We start from the raw sequence: 18261 nt of genomic DNA on the forward strand, positions 1-18261 counted from the left end.
TGTTTCTATAGTCGGAAAATTAATAAATAAATTAGCTAATTAATGTTTTTCCTTCCTGTCGATCGCATTTTTCAAGCCAAAACAGGAAACAAACAAAAATAAGTATAACATTGAGGACTTATATAAGCGTGGGTATGGATATATTTGCCCAGTCACTCATTCATAAAACAGCGATCGATAAAATGTGACATTTGTAAACACATTACAGCTTAAGCAGACTACGATATGTGCCACATAATTGTGGCCAGAATTTGAAATTTAAATTGAGGTTCGATCTGTGTCGGCTTCGTTGTTGTCATGCGTACGCTGTCTTTTAAGAAGATGCATATAACAAGTAAAACCGACCCCTGAGTATTCTGACATATTGCTATATCCGACATTCCAATAAAATGCTAATTCTGATAATGATACCTGTGTATTAAGATACCCGGTCTAATATAACCGGCATGTTAAGATTCCATGTGAGGTCGGATAAGCCGAGTTCCACTGTACAGTGAAACCTAGTTAAACTCATCCTCCATACTCCAGGGGCTACACTCACTTTCGCTCAGTGCAGAGAGCGAAAGTGAGCGTAACCCCTGGAGTACTCTCGCTCAGTGCAGAGAGCGAAAATTAGCGTAACCCCTGGAGTACTTTCGCTCAGTGCAGAGAGCGAAAGTGAGCGTAACCCCTGGAGTACTCTCGCTCAGTGCAGAGAGCGAAAATTAGCGTAACTCATGGAGTACTTTCGCTCAGTGCAGAGAGCGAAAGTGAACGTAACCCCTGGAGTATCGAGGATGAATTAAACTTGACTCTTGACGTTATTCCTACATACAGCCATATCTGGCATTGAATGTTCATACAATTTCTTATAAAAGTTACAGTTGATGCGTGTATTTTTCTAACACCTGTCTACTCCAAACCATTCGTTGGATTCCACAGGGTGTCGGATTAGAAAGGTTTATTGAATTTAAAGATGTTCCGCAATACCATGTCGTAATGTTATAAGTAAAAGATATGACAAACAAAAGTGTTCAGTAAAATTTTACTTTGAACAGTGTAAATTTTCAATAAATTGACAACAGTGTCCATGTTTCTTGAATTCAAATAATAATTTTGAGGTCTTTTTTTATGTTTTGGAAAACGATGAAGTTAAATTACTCATGTATTGCTTTCAAGCAGCAGTTTAACACTGTTTGATAATATTTTGTATACTTGTACTTTTAATATAGATTACAGTGCTGAAATACGTTTCAGCATAAGAAAGAATGATAATACAATGAAATAGCTAATGAAAAATTCTCTGAATTATTAGAAAATTGAGCATACTGCAGGAATATTTATAAATTAAAAAAAAGACCGACATATTCCATATATCAGTAAAAATATTTATATATAAAAATGTATAAATGACAGATTATTGTCGTTTGTCAGAAACTTTACACACAAAAATATCGTTAAAAAATCCATATTTAAAACATTTTTAAAAAATCTGAATTTTTAAAAATTACCTAGAGTTTTCTCCAAATTCTGAACATACTCAAATATATATTTTGTAGATGGAAATATCTGTAATTGCTAAAAACTCATTAAAATCTTAACGTCCTCCATTATATTTTTATGAATTTCCGAAGGTGGTCCACAGGGTGATCCCCCTTCGCCCTAAGTGTCGCTAAGCAGCCAAGTCCGATCGAATATCTAAATCTTTCGTCATTGTTGAACGGAAATAAATACATCCTCTTTACACAGTCTCCATAATGTCTTCGAGTTTTTCCAGAACAGAGTGACAGGACGATCGGCCATTGGGGTCCTCTACCGTGCATTCCTGAGCAATAGGGTCAATCTCCACGATATGGAAGGTTTCGGAAATCTTGTCAACCAAGTAGCCGACGGCGTACAGATCCGAGGCTGGCGTTGAATGATATCCTTGACGTATTTCCGGAGCGTAGTTCTCAAACTGTTCTAGATAGGCTGGGTCGTTACAGAATTTATATCCTCTTCTGTACGATGCGAGCCCAAGGTCGATGAACCTGTTCGCACACAGAGAAACAAGTAGTTTCAATCACAGGGATTTGAGAATTTGTTGCAGCTATATTTGGACCAAAAAAAGTGTTCAGAGTAATTTTACACTTTTTAGGGGTTAACCGAAAGTTGACTCTCGTTTATATCATCATTCGGGTGGCATTTTTATCGAAAGTTTATATAAACCACTAAAACGTGCAAAATTACTCTGAACACATTAGTTTAGGTCCAAATATATCTGTAACAAATTCTCATGCCCCTGTGTTTCAACAGACATATTTTGATTTTTGGTCTTGCAATTTTTTCTGGAAACCACGGCCAGTGAAATGCATTGTTAATATCTTTTCTGATATATTACTATATCTGTCAGGCATTGACAATAAATTAAATTTGTACATGTTTTTTTTTCATTGTCTAAAACATAGAACTGGAATTGGTACTTTGTAGATGACATTTAATAATATTGAAAGGTAATGTTAAGTAAGCACACATGAACATAACATTCTTTACAGTCAAAATCAGCGAATTTATCTTAAATTAAAAAAGAAGGATAAACAACATGAAATAAAGCTGGACAGAAATAAAAAGAATATAAGGAAAGGAAGATAAAAGAAGAATTAGCAACATGAACAACAAGTTGATGCCAAAACGTAAGGGGATACAACATGAAAAATATTCCGGCACCAAAATAGTATAGAAAACAACATGAAAACAGTGTTGCACTTTTGTCTTTACCTGATATTGTTCATATGGTCATTCGAATTGTAGTCGACCAAAATGTTGTCACTTTTGATGTCGTTCAACAACACCTGTTTCTCGTGAATCATTTTGAGGCCCCAGAACAGCTGGTAACATATGGCTATCCACTTTCTCTTGACAAACACTTCAGACTTATTCCCGAGCAACATTCTAAGGGTGCATCCCCGCGCAAAGCACTCCTGGATAAGCGAAAGGTCGCTGGAGACAAAAGGCGACTCCATGAGACCAAGACAGAATGGCACGAATTTTGTCGTCTGCAGATAAATTAAAAGTTTGGCCTCGTGGTAGACGTCGTAAATTGTAGCGGAATCCATTTCAAATTCTTTCACGCAAACATCAAACGGACACTGCTGGTGTTTTGCTAGGTAGACGCAGCCGAAGCTTCCTCTGCCCAGAACTTCCGTACCGTTTTGGCCTTTTTGGAGTGTGACGTCTTTGGGGTATATCACGGGAATTCTAATATCTGTTAGCGATTGAGGTATAGTACCAATGTTGTTGTACCCAAACCTGCTGAACGGAGAGGACGTTGACAGGAACTTCTCGTTGTGGTTGTGGAATGGTAGTTCTGCATGGTATCTACAAAATAAATCATAGTCATGACGATGCAGTATATTTATTTAGTTTCTTGAAGAATGATCAGATTTTCAAAATAACTGCTTTTATTTGTTCACATAGCTGCAGTTTAGATTCAATTCATAAACGCGCTCATCCTCGATACTCCAGGGGTAACGCTCGCTTTCGCTCCATGCATCCCTCGAATATGTCATAGCAAAATCGAAGGCTCAGTCTGCATTGTGAATGAGACAAGGATACTAGTTTGATCCTTTGAAACGAATCTTGCGGTCGCGTAACGGTAAGACTGACTGGCTTTAAAATCGCTCCTCTGTAATCTTCAAAGGACATGTATTAATCTAGCGATTGGTCAGGTTATTCACATGAGACTAATCAAATAGCTACATTCTTGCCTTCAATTTCGCTATGACATATTCCAGGGGTGCAAAGAGCCAAAGTGAAAACAACCAATTTTTGAACCAAGGGAGTTTTTCTGTAAATATTTTCAATGCATTCTTACGGTATATAATGATAAATTGAAAAATAATTGGAAGTTCAAAAATATTTAGTAAGAAAAATATTCTTTCATAAATACATTATTTTCACTGTTCATTCATTTGCTATGAAGGATTGCTTTTTCATCACGACATGTCAAATAATGAACGTGAACGTAGGAAAATGTGGATAAAAACGGTGAATTTTGAAAAATAGGGGAAATTCAAAGGTAAATTTTTTGATGAGAAAGTACCTATAGAAATGGTGTACATTAATCCATTAAACCTAAAAAAGGTCTAGTTCTGTATTTTTATTCAACAAAAATATGTCAGAACCTGCCACAAAAAAACACACCTTGTGGAGCCTTTTCAAGGCATTGTGATCTTAGTGGTACCGGTATACATGGATTTTACCCTTTATTCTTTAAGCTGTGAACTGGCTGTCAAATCCTTAACAATCGATTTCATGTGTTTTTGTATGACCATTGTTGTTATAATTATTGAATAATATATTTTGTTGAATTCAAATATTCTTCATTTACATATTGTACCTGATAATTCCCTCCCCTTCCGACATCTGTCCAGCCTTGCATTTATCTGATTTCTGCAAGAACTCCTGGCGTTTTTCTGTGTTGCTACCAACGTTTTGTCCCGCCCCGTGACAAGTTGGCCCCGGGAGGTCGCCGCTACCACATTTCTGGGGCTGAAAATCCCCATAATATACATTTATTGGTCCCATCGCTGAGGCATGAGGGGCCAGGCCAGTGTCTCCGGAAGATTCCCTATAAACAATTAAAGCATATATTTCAAATTTTAAAAATCCATGATCAAACTGTACCAAGATTACTTTTTCAGCATCAGCATTAGACCACCTATCTCCATGAAACAAAATGCATCAGTATGTCAGTATCATTAAGATAAGAAAAGGTCAATATCTGGAGAGAAAAAAAACTAAATAAATACTGATTATTTAAATATCAAATCATAAAATGAAGATGGTATGTAGTAATTTAGTCTTTAAGATTCCTCAAAGATTGCAAGCCTGTCAGCGAAAATTCTTTTGATCATCACGAAAGGTCAAATATACCGTTATGATGACGACCGACACGTGACGAAATTTACCATTATAGCGGTCTATTTAAAAGTTTATCAAAGTTTACACATTTTCGGCCAATGTTTATAGACTTTGAAGAACCCGACTTCTAATATTCATCATTATGAATTTGATAAGTTTCATATATAAATATAAAAAAAATCCAACGCCGTAATCGAAGTATGAATATATGTCACCGTTTTTATCAATCAAGTTGTCCTATTAAAATGTTGTTTTTTTTTCAAAAGATAACTCAATATGTGCTTTTTAAGCAGAGACTTATTATATATACTACGTTAATATATACGTCTCTGCTTTAAGCAACGAAATTATTCGGTGAGAGTACAAATTTATCGGTTTCCAGCATTGTTTACAAACACACACTGATTCTCCTAGAGACCCTCATACCACTGTCAAAAACTGTAACTAAGTGTTGGAAACTGGGTTTTTTTCTGGCATTACTATAACTGTGATAAATCATTTCCGAAAAGAAAACCATACCTTCCGGGACTTTTATAAAAATAAAGAATGGAGATGAAATTTACAAATATAATCATCAAACGTGTTCTGAATGTAAACATTTCGTGGTGGGCTAGACCGTGTTTCGAACCCTGGACCTAAGACTGTGTCGTTCTTACTTGATTTGAGCTACCTAGCCAACGGACATGTACGGGCCCAATTTTGGTACAGTATAGGAAAAACCACAGTGCAGTGGGACAGAGATCCTTAATATCATTCACCCCTGAAATTTCTTAACGAACTATTCCAACCTTTGAATTGGAAGAGCTCAAATGTGTCTTCAGGGGTGAATGAGTTAAGATCATTTAATGAGTATATACCCTGTGCGGACTCCTGCCAATCTCAGCTCCTCTCTTATAAGGTTTTTCACAAAGGCTGATTCCTCCTCGTTTAGCGGCACATCCTTGCCGCCAATTTTTACCACAACTGGTTCATTACTGTTCAACTAGGGAGATAATAATACATACATAGATAAATAAATAAATAATAAGATTATCGCATTAAAGGATTGTCTCAATATTTCTTTTGCTTCTGTGTCCTTTGATTGGAGAACTTTACACTGGCGGTATTATCCACTTTTGCCTTTGCATCCTTCAAAGTTCTACACAATATGTCGAAGAATTAATTTTCAAATCGCGATTTGATAACATCGAACGGGTTTTTTTGCGTTTCATATCTTTGGATTATAAAATGATTACGAGGAAACCCAACACAATATTCTCTGCTTTTGCAAACATCGTTTAAAAGTTTACTTCACAACAATTACTGATATCTTAAAAAAAAAATCAAAATTCATACAAATATAGAATTTTTAATCTTTACGACCCATTTATGACCAACAACTGTATACCAATCACAGGGACTTGATAATTTGCTACAGATATAAGAACTCGTATACATATCATCAATTGGGATGGCATTTCTACCAAAGTGTGACCTAAACCCCCAAAACGTATAATATTTCTCAGTTTAGGTCCACACCTAATAATAACATTTACAAATTCTCAGGTCCCTGTGGTGAACTTTTATGGAAGTCAATGAACATGCAAAATCAACCTTAACAACCAGATGATGATCCACAAGGCTATCGGCACCTGAACTAGGTCGGTCACTCTGGTGAGGTGGGGTCATACGTATCCCGGAGTCCGTTAGTATCCGTACTGGCGATGTATTTGTCCCGAACTCTTCGGTCATAGGTTTAGCCTGGACACCACAATCCACGGTTTGTTTAAATACTGCCTGTGACGCGGCGTCTCGGGTTTTAAGGCCAGACCAATAAGTCTGTGATCCACATTCGGTCATGGGTGACGCTGATTGAGTCCCGTTGGTGGATGTTGCTGGCCTCATCTATAACAAACACGGACATGAAACAAATCTTGAAAGTCTGTAGACCTAATAAATGATCCTCAACCTCTAGTTTTGCAGCTGAATACAGGCCTCTTCCCCTGGCTAAAAACGCTATCTATTCTTAAAGCAGGAAAATCTTCCCGTTACTGACAACAAATAACCCACATTTTTTTTAAATAAAGTAAGCCTTGTGAATTATTGATTTTAGTCAACTGCCCGTTGATGTTAGTTTGGATTAACTGTTCATGGATTTGAAACAGTAACGGAAAAAATGCACGGCCTGACCGGGGTTCGAACCCGGGACTCTCCGAATTCTAGACGGCCGCTCCACCAATTGAGCTACCTGATCGCCGACTATCGACCCAGTCTAGTTCCGCTACGTATTTATATGTGGATGCCGGAAAATAACTTTTGGGTTTTATAATTGGCAGGTAACTATTGTTTCACTCAAATAACACTTTTAGTAGATCTTGAACCGCTGAACTGCATTTCGTTTACGGCAACCAGGTGGTTTTAGTTAACGATCCATTAGTTTCTACCTCATTCTCAGTGAATTGTGGTGAAATCCTTGGAAAGTGAAGATGATACTGCTATAAAATAATCTAAAAAATAAAATTGAATAACCTTACCCTTTTATAAATAGCTTTCTGAACATATTCTGGTATCTTCTCCTCGGGTGTTCCAACTCCAAGGGTTGTGAGACATTCCTCTTGGCGGGCCCTTTGCCTGAGTTCTTCGTGAAGTCCCTCTCCGGGTTTAGAAATACATTTCCATCGGACGACATCGGGTTCGATTTCATTGTCGTCAGGTCCACATAAGTTAAATAGCCCATCTTCACATCCATAATACAACTCGATGTCCAATTCATCGTCGTTACAGGGAGAATATGACGACAGGATGTCATTCATAAAATGGTGTTGTTGAGGCTGAAACCGGCGAAAACATTCATCAGCCATTTTTCATAGATAATGAAACGTTACAATAGATATATTGGTTCAGAATTTGACAGTCTCTCTAGTGAACTAGTTGGAGCTCTCTTGAAAATCTTTGGCCATGGTGAGCATGATTTCTCCTTGGGCAAAGCCAAGCCAAGCCCAAGTCTCACAAAGAACGAGGGAGTGTAAGCGATGAAATGTACAGATTGAAGCTAATTTGGTTTGGGGGCATGCTTCTTAAAAAAAAAATGAAATCTAGATCTGCTGGGAATTCTGAACTATTTTAGAGTATTGTTCAAAAGCCTTTTCTTTGTTAAATTTATATTGTAGTTTGTTTAAATTATTTTCCAAAATATATTGTCCCAAGGGAACACTTCTAAATGACATCATGCCAGAAATCGCTGCTGATATTTTAGTTTTGACAGCAGGCCATCAAGCCACAGAAGCTAAAGGGACATATTCCCAGTTTTAGGGGCCTTTTGTCACAGGATTGACATTAGTGTCAGAGCTGGTGGAAACGGTAACTTACAATTCGATTAGTGACCTGAAACTGCAAGTAATTTATTAAAACTAAACATTCACTGAACAATAAAACAATAATAAAAATATCCTCAATTACAATAACAACAACCATGGCGGACTTGACAGTTGATTCTATTTAGAACAGCTGGTCATCTTATATATTCTTACCTGGTTTTGAATCCAGCTGCTTCCAGATTTAGCATATTTTGATGGAACAGAAGAAGGCAGTGAATTGACGGAACCATCCGACTGGTTGTCACTACCTTCAACTAACTTTTTCCACATCAAATCCATTTGTCGATTGACATCTTGCACCTCACACTATTTACTTTAGTTGTCATGGCGTCGTTTGTATCTAAGCGCCTGTGGAACTAACATCAGTATCAATAAATCGCTTAAATAACAAGGAAATTCCAAATCAGTGTAAAGCGTCAATGTGACATTGACGTGTTACTAACAAGGATCACTTCGCCCTTTTCCGTCACATTTCACGGAAATGTCCGAGAGCTGTCTGATACCCACACAGACTGGGCTATCTGCCTTAGGCTACCATTTTTTGCTCCTCTCGACTTCATTTGATACATAAACTCGGTTACTTGTTTAGTATCATTTCTCTCCGAAAACTTTCTTCTTTGTTTCACGGTATCATAGTGTCACGGTATTTATGGAACACCGAATTAATATATATCAGTAGTGCCTGCAATGTTCTGTTCAGATCAGGTGAATATTTGAAGTAGGCCTATATTGGAAATATTATCAGTTACTTGCGCTTAATAATTTCAATTATTTACAGATAAGGCAAATAGAAGATATTTTAAATGCAACTGAATATTTCTCTCAATTTATTTGAGAAGACATATAGGTCCATATACTATCTCACATGAACTGGAACTAGACTATATGTTACAAAAAGTTCTAAAATGAATTGAACTTATTCAAACAAATTGACTCTACCCTGATATGTATTATTCAATTTCAAATAATTGAGTAACAAGAAGTCGATTGACGCTATAAGGCATAGACTTTTAAATTGGCGGATAGATAGACGTTCTTATAGTGCAATTTGATTCAAGTATTAGTGAAGATATCTTCAATATTGGAGATAGGTTAAAAACGACTGCTCAGGATTAATTAAGTTATTAAGTGAGTTACAAGTAAAACATGGCCGTTAATTGATTTAACTTGCATCGAGGGCAGAATATTTTATTTCATTAAATATTAAGGCAAAATTGTTTTTTTTTCATTAAAGCAGGGCTCTAATATTAATACTCCATTTATTTTTTGCTAACGATCTACCTCTGAAGCAACCCCCTACCTCTAAAATCAATGCGTTTATATATATAAGAGTTGTCGAACTTAATGGAAATCTCTAGTCACTGAGGCGGGAAATCCAAACCCAACAATGATGGCAAGTCAATCCTGTGTAAAACAAAACTTCAAAGTGCCAGTTGGTCATATAATTATTTGTGGGAAATGGCGAGGTTCTGATCTTTCGTCTGTCCTTCAAGGTAAATGTCAAAACAAAATCCAGACAATAGAATAATGCCTTACTAACGTCAAAGTACAATACTTTGTGAGTTTCTGGAATATTGGCACATCTTGGTGCGATAACGTAACTTTCAGACGCCGAGAGATTTTTTTTTTATATATGGCCGGGGCAGAGGAGGCCGGGTATTAATATTAGTACTACTTGGAATCTGATCTAATGACACTTCAAATGTTTCTATGTTAAAAGAACAGGATTTAACCAACGTAGTTTCCGTTGTTATATTGATTGTTTGGTTTATTGAGTTCATGTGGTCTTATATCAGCCTGTCTTGATTTTTATATGTGTATTGTCTTGACACTTTGATGAGGCTAGTATCAGGTCCAGAACACTCTGCCGATTGAGCTATATAGCTATAAAGACCTATATAGCTATATACACCTATTAATTATAGCTGTATTGAGCTATATTTTCTCAGATTTCAAATTTCATTAAATTAAAGCAAAGTCGCATAAAACAATAAGGTTTATGGTAATGTTGACTACAAAGAGCATACAGTTAGATGTTTATTTTCATTTTTCATAAATGTAAAATTTCCGATTTTTTTACATCATTATTTTTTAAAAAGAATACTTATATTTAATGTCTTTTGTTATCAACCTAATGATACAATCTTCTTTTAAAAGCGACTTTGTTTCGTTTTCTTTAAAAAAAGAAAATCACTTGAAAATAGCTCAAAAGACCTATTTCAGATAGGTCAATAGAGCTATAATAGGTCTTTACAGCTATATAGCTCAATCGGCAGAGTGTACTGGACCTGTATATTGCATTGCAATAAATGAATAATCATATATTTAAGTCTGTAAGAATAAGTATAATTTCGTAGAGACTCATGGACAATCGTGTAGCTTAACATGACAGTATATATGTTTTACATTATTGTCGAACATAGTGTTCACTGTATTATGTATTAAGAAATTACTAATATCTACATTTTCATGACATATTTGGTTGAATAAGAACTGGGTTAAAATCTAGCTTTTTTCTAATAAAATGCTTATTTTATTTCCATAGAAGGTGTACAAGTTTTATATGAAGATGACCTTGGGTTGATTGACTTTTACCCGTCCGGGAACATGGGTGTTGTGTACCTTCAAGAGGCTGATCTTGTTGCCAGTGGTACCTACAAGAGGAAGTTAGCCAAGCTGAGAAAGGTCTATCCTGCTACATCTAAGTCTGTGATCTAAGAATCATTTTCATTCTGAATTATGAGTCATTGTTGAAAAGGAGAGTTGTATATAGAAAAAATATATAATCCTGCTTACTAATCTTATATTATATTAAATAAAATATTGAATTTTTAAAATAATTATTGCATATAATACAGTTTTCAGTTTCAAAGAATGTTGTCACAATCTGTATTTTTAAAGAATTGAAGTTTGGAACAGTGCAACCTTTCTATAATGCCCCTATTCTCAATAGCCACATTGTTTATAGCCATTGTGTTTCAGGGTCTCCATTTGGTCATCAAATTATTTTTTCTGGAACAAAACTCTATGAAAACTTTGTATCCTTGAATTTTATTTCACACATTTTTACCAAATAAAGCATGTAAATTATGAGTTGTGATGCTTATCTGATTCCCCTTTGCATTAATTGCTATTTGACAATTTCATCTCTTTGACAGGCCAACAAAGTCTGTGTGCTAGTGATGGCTGAACGGACCACAACCAGTCAACAGTACTACTCCCCACTACAGAACTTTTGTATGCTGGAGCTCGGCTTCTCCCTGCTGCCTGTCCCCAGTCAGAGGGAGGCTGCTAGTCTGCTGATACAAATGGTAGGTATTAAGACATCTAATGTCCATTCCTCAGGTCAGAGGTAGAGGTTGAAGCTCATACAAATAGTAATGCCAAGTAAAATGGTAGTTGTATTTACCTTTTCCTATGACTGTTCCTATTTAGGTATTAACTCTGACCCTAAAACATTAATATTTGGTAAAATATTTTTTCCAAAATTTTTGATAGAATTGTAGGTATGTTTTGTAACTAACTTCAGTATTGCTACAATATTTGACCAGACTTAACAAAATCATTTTCTCATATCTATGGGGTAATTCAACGGATAGAATTGCTAGAAAACAAATAATTCAAAGTAAGGAGGAGGGTGGTTTGGACATGCTTCATTTAGAATCGTTTTTAAAATCCTTAAAACTTGGGTGGATAAGAAGATTTATGAAAAGTCAAGCATATACATGGGCATATGTCCTGTTAGAGGATCATAATCATGAAGTAGAACTCCATTTGTCCAATGCGGGTGACCAATTCTTTAAAATGATGTCAAAAAGAACAAGTAATTTATTTTGGAAGGAAATTTTCCATATGTTAGCGGAAATAAAAAAAATCTTTCATCCTCAGGATAAGTATATATTGACAGAGCCATTGTGGTTCAACTCTCTCTTTACCATTGACAAAAAAACAGTTTATTGGAGGGATTGGTATGAGAGAGCCATAATAACCGTCCAAGATATGATGGACAAAAATGGAGACATTTTCTCTTATCATGACTTTTGCCAGTTTTATCAGTTTCAACCCCCATTCACTTCATTTGAAGGATTAAAGAAGGCTTTAGTCAAATCTTTCCCTAGTTTGAAAGAGAAGACCAATGTGACTGATACCCCCACTTTTCCATATTTCCTGGAAAGCATAGTCTCCGACAGGCCTGGAAAAAGAGTAATATATAAAACTTTAATTCAAGCATATGGGTCAACAATTAACTATTCATACAAGTTAAAATGGGCATGTGATCTGGGACTAGAAGATGATGAGTATTGGTGGAAGAAAACTCACAAAGAGATTTTTAAACAAACAAATGATACAAAACTACGATGGCTGCAATATCGTCTGGTCCATCGAATTTTACCAACCAATATTTTTCTATTCAGAATTAAGGCGGTGGATTCTCCGCTATGTACATTCTGTAGGGAAGAAAAAGAAACCTATATACATTTATTTTATGAATGTTCAAGGATAATCAAGCTTCGAAAGGAGTTAGAGAAGTGGTTTCTCGATAAAACCATGTTCAACTTTAGTATATCGCCAATATCGATACTGCTAGGGCTTCATGGTCGCCATAATGGTATGATTAATATGATGTCGCTGCTGTTTAAGCAATATGTCTATCACTGTAGAATTAAGAAAATTTATGTGTGTTTTGAAGTCTTAAAATCACACATATGTCAATACTATGAGGTAGAAAAGATTGTGTATAAATCAAGAAATGAATACACAAAATTCCTTACAAGGTGGGGAGGATGGCATGCTTTATCCGAAAGGGAGGAACAAAGTAAAATATAAACAAAGTCTTTGTCGGTATGGTAATGAATATTGCACTGATGATGGAAATTGGTCTTGCTGTATGTCTATTCGTCTAAGTGTACTTATCTATAGCAAAAGCTAAGCTAAAAATTAAATTTAATATGGGCGCTGCTAAAAAAACTTGGAAGAAACTAGGTGAACAAATTGCTTCAAAATGAACTTGCATATTTTATTCTGAAACTATTGTGTTTAGATCCAACTAAATCACCGATGAAGGTGGAGGTATGTGAGGGCATGTTAATAAATATGTATATTTAAGAGAGAAAAAATCGGTGCAGAGTGTAATTTCTGATGTTCCCAAATTTAGCAGTGCGCATGTTAAACTCAAGCATGTATATAATCCTATGGGTATTGTAATGTAATGAATTGTTATGTAATGTCATGTTTTGTCTCTGGTCTTAATGTAATTGTTCACATGAAAATCAATAAAAAAATTGAAATGTAAAAAAAAAAAAACCTTCAGTATTGCTGACAGCAACATGTATAGAGACAACACCAGTGTAGCATCAAGGAGGCACACTAGTCTAGTGGTAGGACACCATACTCTTGACTGAAGGGTTGCGGGTTTGAGTCGCTTGTTCCTGTTGACACAGCTGTAAATGAGTACACGGCTGGGCAGTGCTAGAATTGTTGAATGCTAGCTGTGAGCATCGAAATGGCAGCACAGACTGTATGCTCCCCAGGGAGATGAGAAAGATATTGGCTGGTTGCAAAGGCCCTATAACCACGGATAATAATTTGTGAACCGCTTTGAGACGACCTACGAACTAGGTTATGATAAAGCGGTATACAAGAATATCAGAGAAAGTGTTTTTCTCCTGCCCACACAACTCCAACAACCCAGGTGGAGTATAAAATGGTCTGGGGTGGATGTTGCGGTATCTGTGATGTAGCATTTAAGTGAGGTGGCACTATAAAAGATGCCGTTGGAAGCACGGTCCCACTACAAACAGAACACAATACATCTCCAGCACACACGCAGGCATACACCCATAGGGAGATATTAGCCAGGTGGCATAGGACTAGTAGTTAGCGCCTGATAAGGCAGCTCCTGCAAATTCCTCAAAAATTGTATATCTTAATTGTATTAATTGTATATATATATGTACTGTAAAGCGCTTTAGAGTGGCTTATGTTAGCTAGATAGGGCGCCATATCAAATGTTGTATATTATTATTATTATTAAAGTAAATTAAATTCAAAAAGAATTATTAAGGTGTGGTTGACGTTTTCCTGATTGCAACAAGATGAGGTGTGTTTACAGATTTAGTACAAACACACTTTATTGTGATTTCGTGGGTATTGCGAACAGATTCAGATTTCCCTACTCATCTCCCTCTTACTTCTATGTAAATATATGATCACATTGGGAATTTTCACATCGCGAATTATTCTCTGTTATGACGTAAATCAGCTGTCCCCCTATGAGTTTTGAGTGCTTCATTGTAATGCTTTTAGGTACATTGTGAGGGAAAACCTGCAGATATGAATCCTTTCTGTAAGAAGAAGAAAAATGTCCCTCTGGATCCTGCCATCCTCACCACTCTACAATGTGTTCCAAAGCTTGGAGAAGTCAAGGCCAAACTTCTACTTCAAACGTTCAAAAGTTAGTATTGAGCAACAAATAATACGGTAATTGTATCTCCCAAGAGTTTCGATTTTGTAGAGATTTCTGAAACAAGTCTAATTATGATTTCATTTTAGCACACCTGACAAGTTTCATTTATCTCATTCAAAAGAAACCCATATAAGATCTTTTTCATATTAACTATTTTCGCAACTACTGTAATGTATATAAGATAAATGGTGCATCAAAACCAACATGATATTAACCAAAATGAGACATTAAGTGACATGATATTAGGTTGAAAGTACTGTGTTGGGAAAAATATGACTTTTCAGGGCGTCCTTAAAAGTTGAAACCACTGCACAATGGCTGAAACAATCAAATAGTAATTTTTTTTTCAGTCAAAATACAAAAGAAAATCTTTCCTAATTTCTGCTTCATTATATCCTAATTTCTACTTCACCATATCTACAACTGTTTGAAAGTGTTTATAAATTATATGTGCATTGTACGTCTGCCATGATAATACTGTTTAACATAATGTTGTAACCTTTTTAGATATTCAGAGCATTTCAGCTGCATCTGTTGAGGTAAGTGTAGAAAATTGTTTATGTCTGATTAGGATATGATTTGGAGGTGAAAGTCACTAAAGTAAAAAGGTAGAAAAATGTGTTGTTTTGCAATATATTTTTTCAAATGTTACAGAGAGTCAGAATTTCTGACTTTAACTCTGTTTGTTCAAATAGGGTAGAAATTTTAGTCTATGGTAAAAGGAAAGTGAAAATAAGGTTTTACCTCACAAATGCACCTGTCAATATAAAGGTACTGAAACATTTTTGAAAGAGATTAATATGTACTCTTAACTCACCCCCCCCTGAAATTTCCTAATGAACTATTCCAACCTTTGAATTTGAAGAGTTCAAATGTGTCTTCAGAGGTGAATGAGTTAAACTTAATTCTGGATCTACAATTCAGTTAAGGGCCCCATGTGTGCCTAAATCTATAAAATCAAAACTTTGATAGCTTTTCATTTTAAAAGACCTTGACAGACTGTTTTCAATTTAGTAGCAAAGTCATGAGTATTTTCTTTTTGTCTGATAGGAGTTGACTGCTGTCATTGGAAAGGCAAATGCTGCACAAGTAAAGACATTTTTTTCGGAAGGTGTTACTTGAAAAGATCCTGAGCAAAATCTACCACAAATCCCTCAACAAAGAAGTGCTACATATGAACTACCCAGCAGGGTGGTCATCCACCATATCTGTCCAGCTCATCGCCCGACAGCTGTATGAATAGTTTGATAGTCAGTCGGTGTAATGTTCAGACATGTTGTTCTGTTACTGATGAACACCATCTTGTGACTAAACGAAGCCAGTGGTGCAGGCTGCTGGTAGATGTTACCCATCCACGATACTCCAGGGCTTACACTCACTAAGGCTGCTGGTAGATGTTACCCATCCACGATACTCCAGGGCTTACACTCACTTGCGCTCCCTGGTCTGGTTGCTCAGTGGTGGACACACACTCCTTTTACGCAGGAGGCAGTGGTTTGATTCCCTGATCAGACTTGGAAAAGTTATGGTGTCACCTGCCCAACCACATGGGTTTTCTCCGGGTATCCCAATTTCTCTCACATTAAGACCTCCCATGTGTTAACGTCCAGGCCAATAGGAATTATTAATATAAGTTGAAATAATTTGTTTCAGTATTGTGGAAAAGAAATAAAGGTTATTTTATACTGTTTACACCCCTGGAATATGTTGGGACAAAATTGAAGGCTCAGTGTGCGCCACCTTGTGGATGATTTGTGTGGTCATGCAAGACTGAGAAATTGTATACACATATGATTATGATTATCTATTATGTGTATGACCTGTAATAGCATCTTTTTGGAAAATAAACAAGTATAAAAGGTAATTAGAGCCGTTGTGTTCTTTTTATGGATTAACAAGATAACAAAATATATTATAGTCCAAGGGAGATAATTAATGAGCTTACTTAATGTATCACTTCTCAATCTGACAATAGGCTTACTATATAAAAAAACGATTTTTTTCTCTAAAATTTCATATGTATGCATACGTGAAATTAGGTTTAGTTTACAGTTGTCATTTGGAATGAGATTTATTAGTTTTGTATGAATAATGAATGCTAAGCTTGTTTTGAACACAAATAGTCATTGAAAACTTATTTTGGGAGCTTTAGAAAACGTCTCTTTCCTTTGTGAAGTAATGAGTGCAAATGACTTGTGTCTCGACTCTAAAACTGCTGAATACAACTCGTATACCCACAATGTGCAGAGTCAGTAAAGTAAGCTGTCAGAAAATATTGGGACATTTCACCAAATAACTGTACACTAATTATATAATAGTGCAGGCAATCAGAGGAATGGGTAATAGGTTTACCCATTCAACCCCTTTAAAAAGTGAGAACATCCCGTGTTATTTTACAGCTATATATAAAACTACTTGCTCCATATTCAACCGTCATATAATTTACCGACTCGCTGTCTTTTCAGACAAGCGGTCCCTCTTGATGGCAGTAAAGCTACCCTATATAACTTTATCTTTTGTCTTTTTTGCCCTCCATACCGAGGATGGAATTTTCATTACAGCAAATATAAGTACACAACATGCAATATATATCATATAGTAATTTCATCCTTGAACACTTGGGGAAATACATATTTTCTAATGTAAGGCAAATACATGTAGTTAACTGGGCAAACGTTTCCCTGTATACAGTAAGCTCTGCTGTACATAATAACGTAAACACTTTTTTCTGGAAATATTTTTATTTTGTTTTATAAACTTTCTTTTTGTTACAAATTGACATTAAATAGCATATTGATGTCTTTAATAATCATAAGAATTCTCAATTATTCTATTCATAAATTGAGAAGCAAAAATAATTGTAGGCACGGACACTTGTCAACAACAATAAAAGTTGAGTGCCTTAAAATTTGTCTTGCTCAATTCACATAAGTTTTGTACCTGAGCTTGAGCATAGTAATAAATAATCAACAAGTACAGTCAGTCAAACCTGCTCAGGAGACCACCTCTATTAAGAGACCACCTGTGTTAAGAGACCATACTTTTCATGTTAACTCTTTCACCCCTATGTAACATCAGTAAACTTGACCATGCATTGATCTGGATGAGTTCATTATGGTTTCCAGTGATGAAAGGGTTAACTGAACCTGTATGGAGAAACCACTTGCCATATAAGATACCACTTCACCGACTCTCCGAAGGTGGTGTCTAAATAGAGATTTAACTGTGCCACACCCTCTCTCACCCCCCTTACAGATCCTCGAACAACTCTTTATAGTGACCCAACAAGCAAGTCAATGAGACAAACAAAACGTGGACTTCATTTATAGTTCCATGATCAGCTAACTTACAAAAAAGTTTTATGTATTACTGGTGTATCATCGTCTTCATTTGTGCATTCATACAACTACATTTTCAGTCGGGAATACCAGGTCTTGGGACATTCCAAGCTATATAGATAACTGGGGCTATTCTGACACATGTATCTAAGGGCAGTTTCAATGAATCCAGGTATCTTTGGGGAATTTCTCCATAAAAATGCACCTTAGATATTTAGGG

General features: G+C 35.9%; 2 protein-coding genes across 2 annotated transcripts; one reads left to right on the forward strand and one right to left on the reverse strand.

The window, feature by feature from the left end:
• Nucleotides 1-1422: 1422 nt before the first annotated feature.
• On the reverse strand, nucleotides 1423-8568 carry LOC110465112. Its single transcript, XM_021520702.1, has 7 exons — nucleotides 8391-8568; nucleotides 7395-7691; nucleotides 6475-6765; nucleotides 5739-5863; nucleotides 4358-4588; nucleotides 2737-3336; nucleotides 1423-2009 (listed from the first exon to the last, which is right to left on the reverse strand). The coding sequence occupies exons 1-7, from the start codon at nucleotides 8514-8516 to the stop codon at nucleotides 1721-1723; spliced, it is 1959 nt and encodes a 652-aa protein (XP_021376377.1). The 5' UTR covers nucleotides 8517-8568; the 3' UTR covers nucleotides 1423-1720.
• Nucleotides 8569-9611: 1043 nt separating this feature from the next.
• Nucleotides 9612-16556, forward strand: LOC110465117 (Fanconi anemia core complex-associated protein 24-like). Its single transcript, XM_021520712.1, has 6 exons — nucleotides 9612-9730; nucleotides 10783-10922; nucleotides 11396-11548; nucleotides 14544-14691; nucleotides 15211-15242; nucleotides 15754-16556. Exons 1-6 carry the CDS (start codon nucleotides 9625-9627, stop codon nucleotides 15823-15825), a joined length of 651 nt encoding a protein of 216 aa, XP_021376387.1. The 5' UTR covers nucleotides 9612-9624; the 3' UTR covers nucleotides 15826-16556.
• Nucleotides 16557-18261: the final 1705 nt, after the last annotated feature.

This window comes from Mizuhopecten yessoensis, unplaced genomic scaffold (genome assembly GCF_002113885.1).
Source record: "Mizuhopecten yessoensis strain PY_sf001 unplaced genomic scaffold, ASM211388v2 scaffold11055, whole genome shotgun sequence".
Lineage (NCBI taxonomy): Eukaryota > Metazoa > Mollusca > Bivalvia > Pectinida > Pectinidae > Mizuhopecten > Mizuhopecten yessoensis.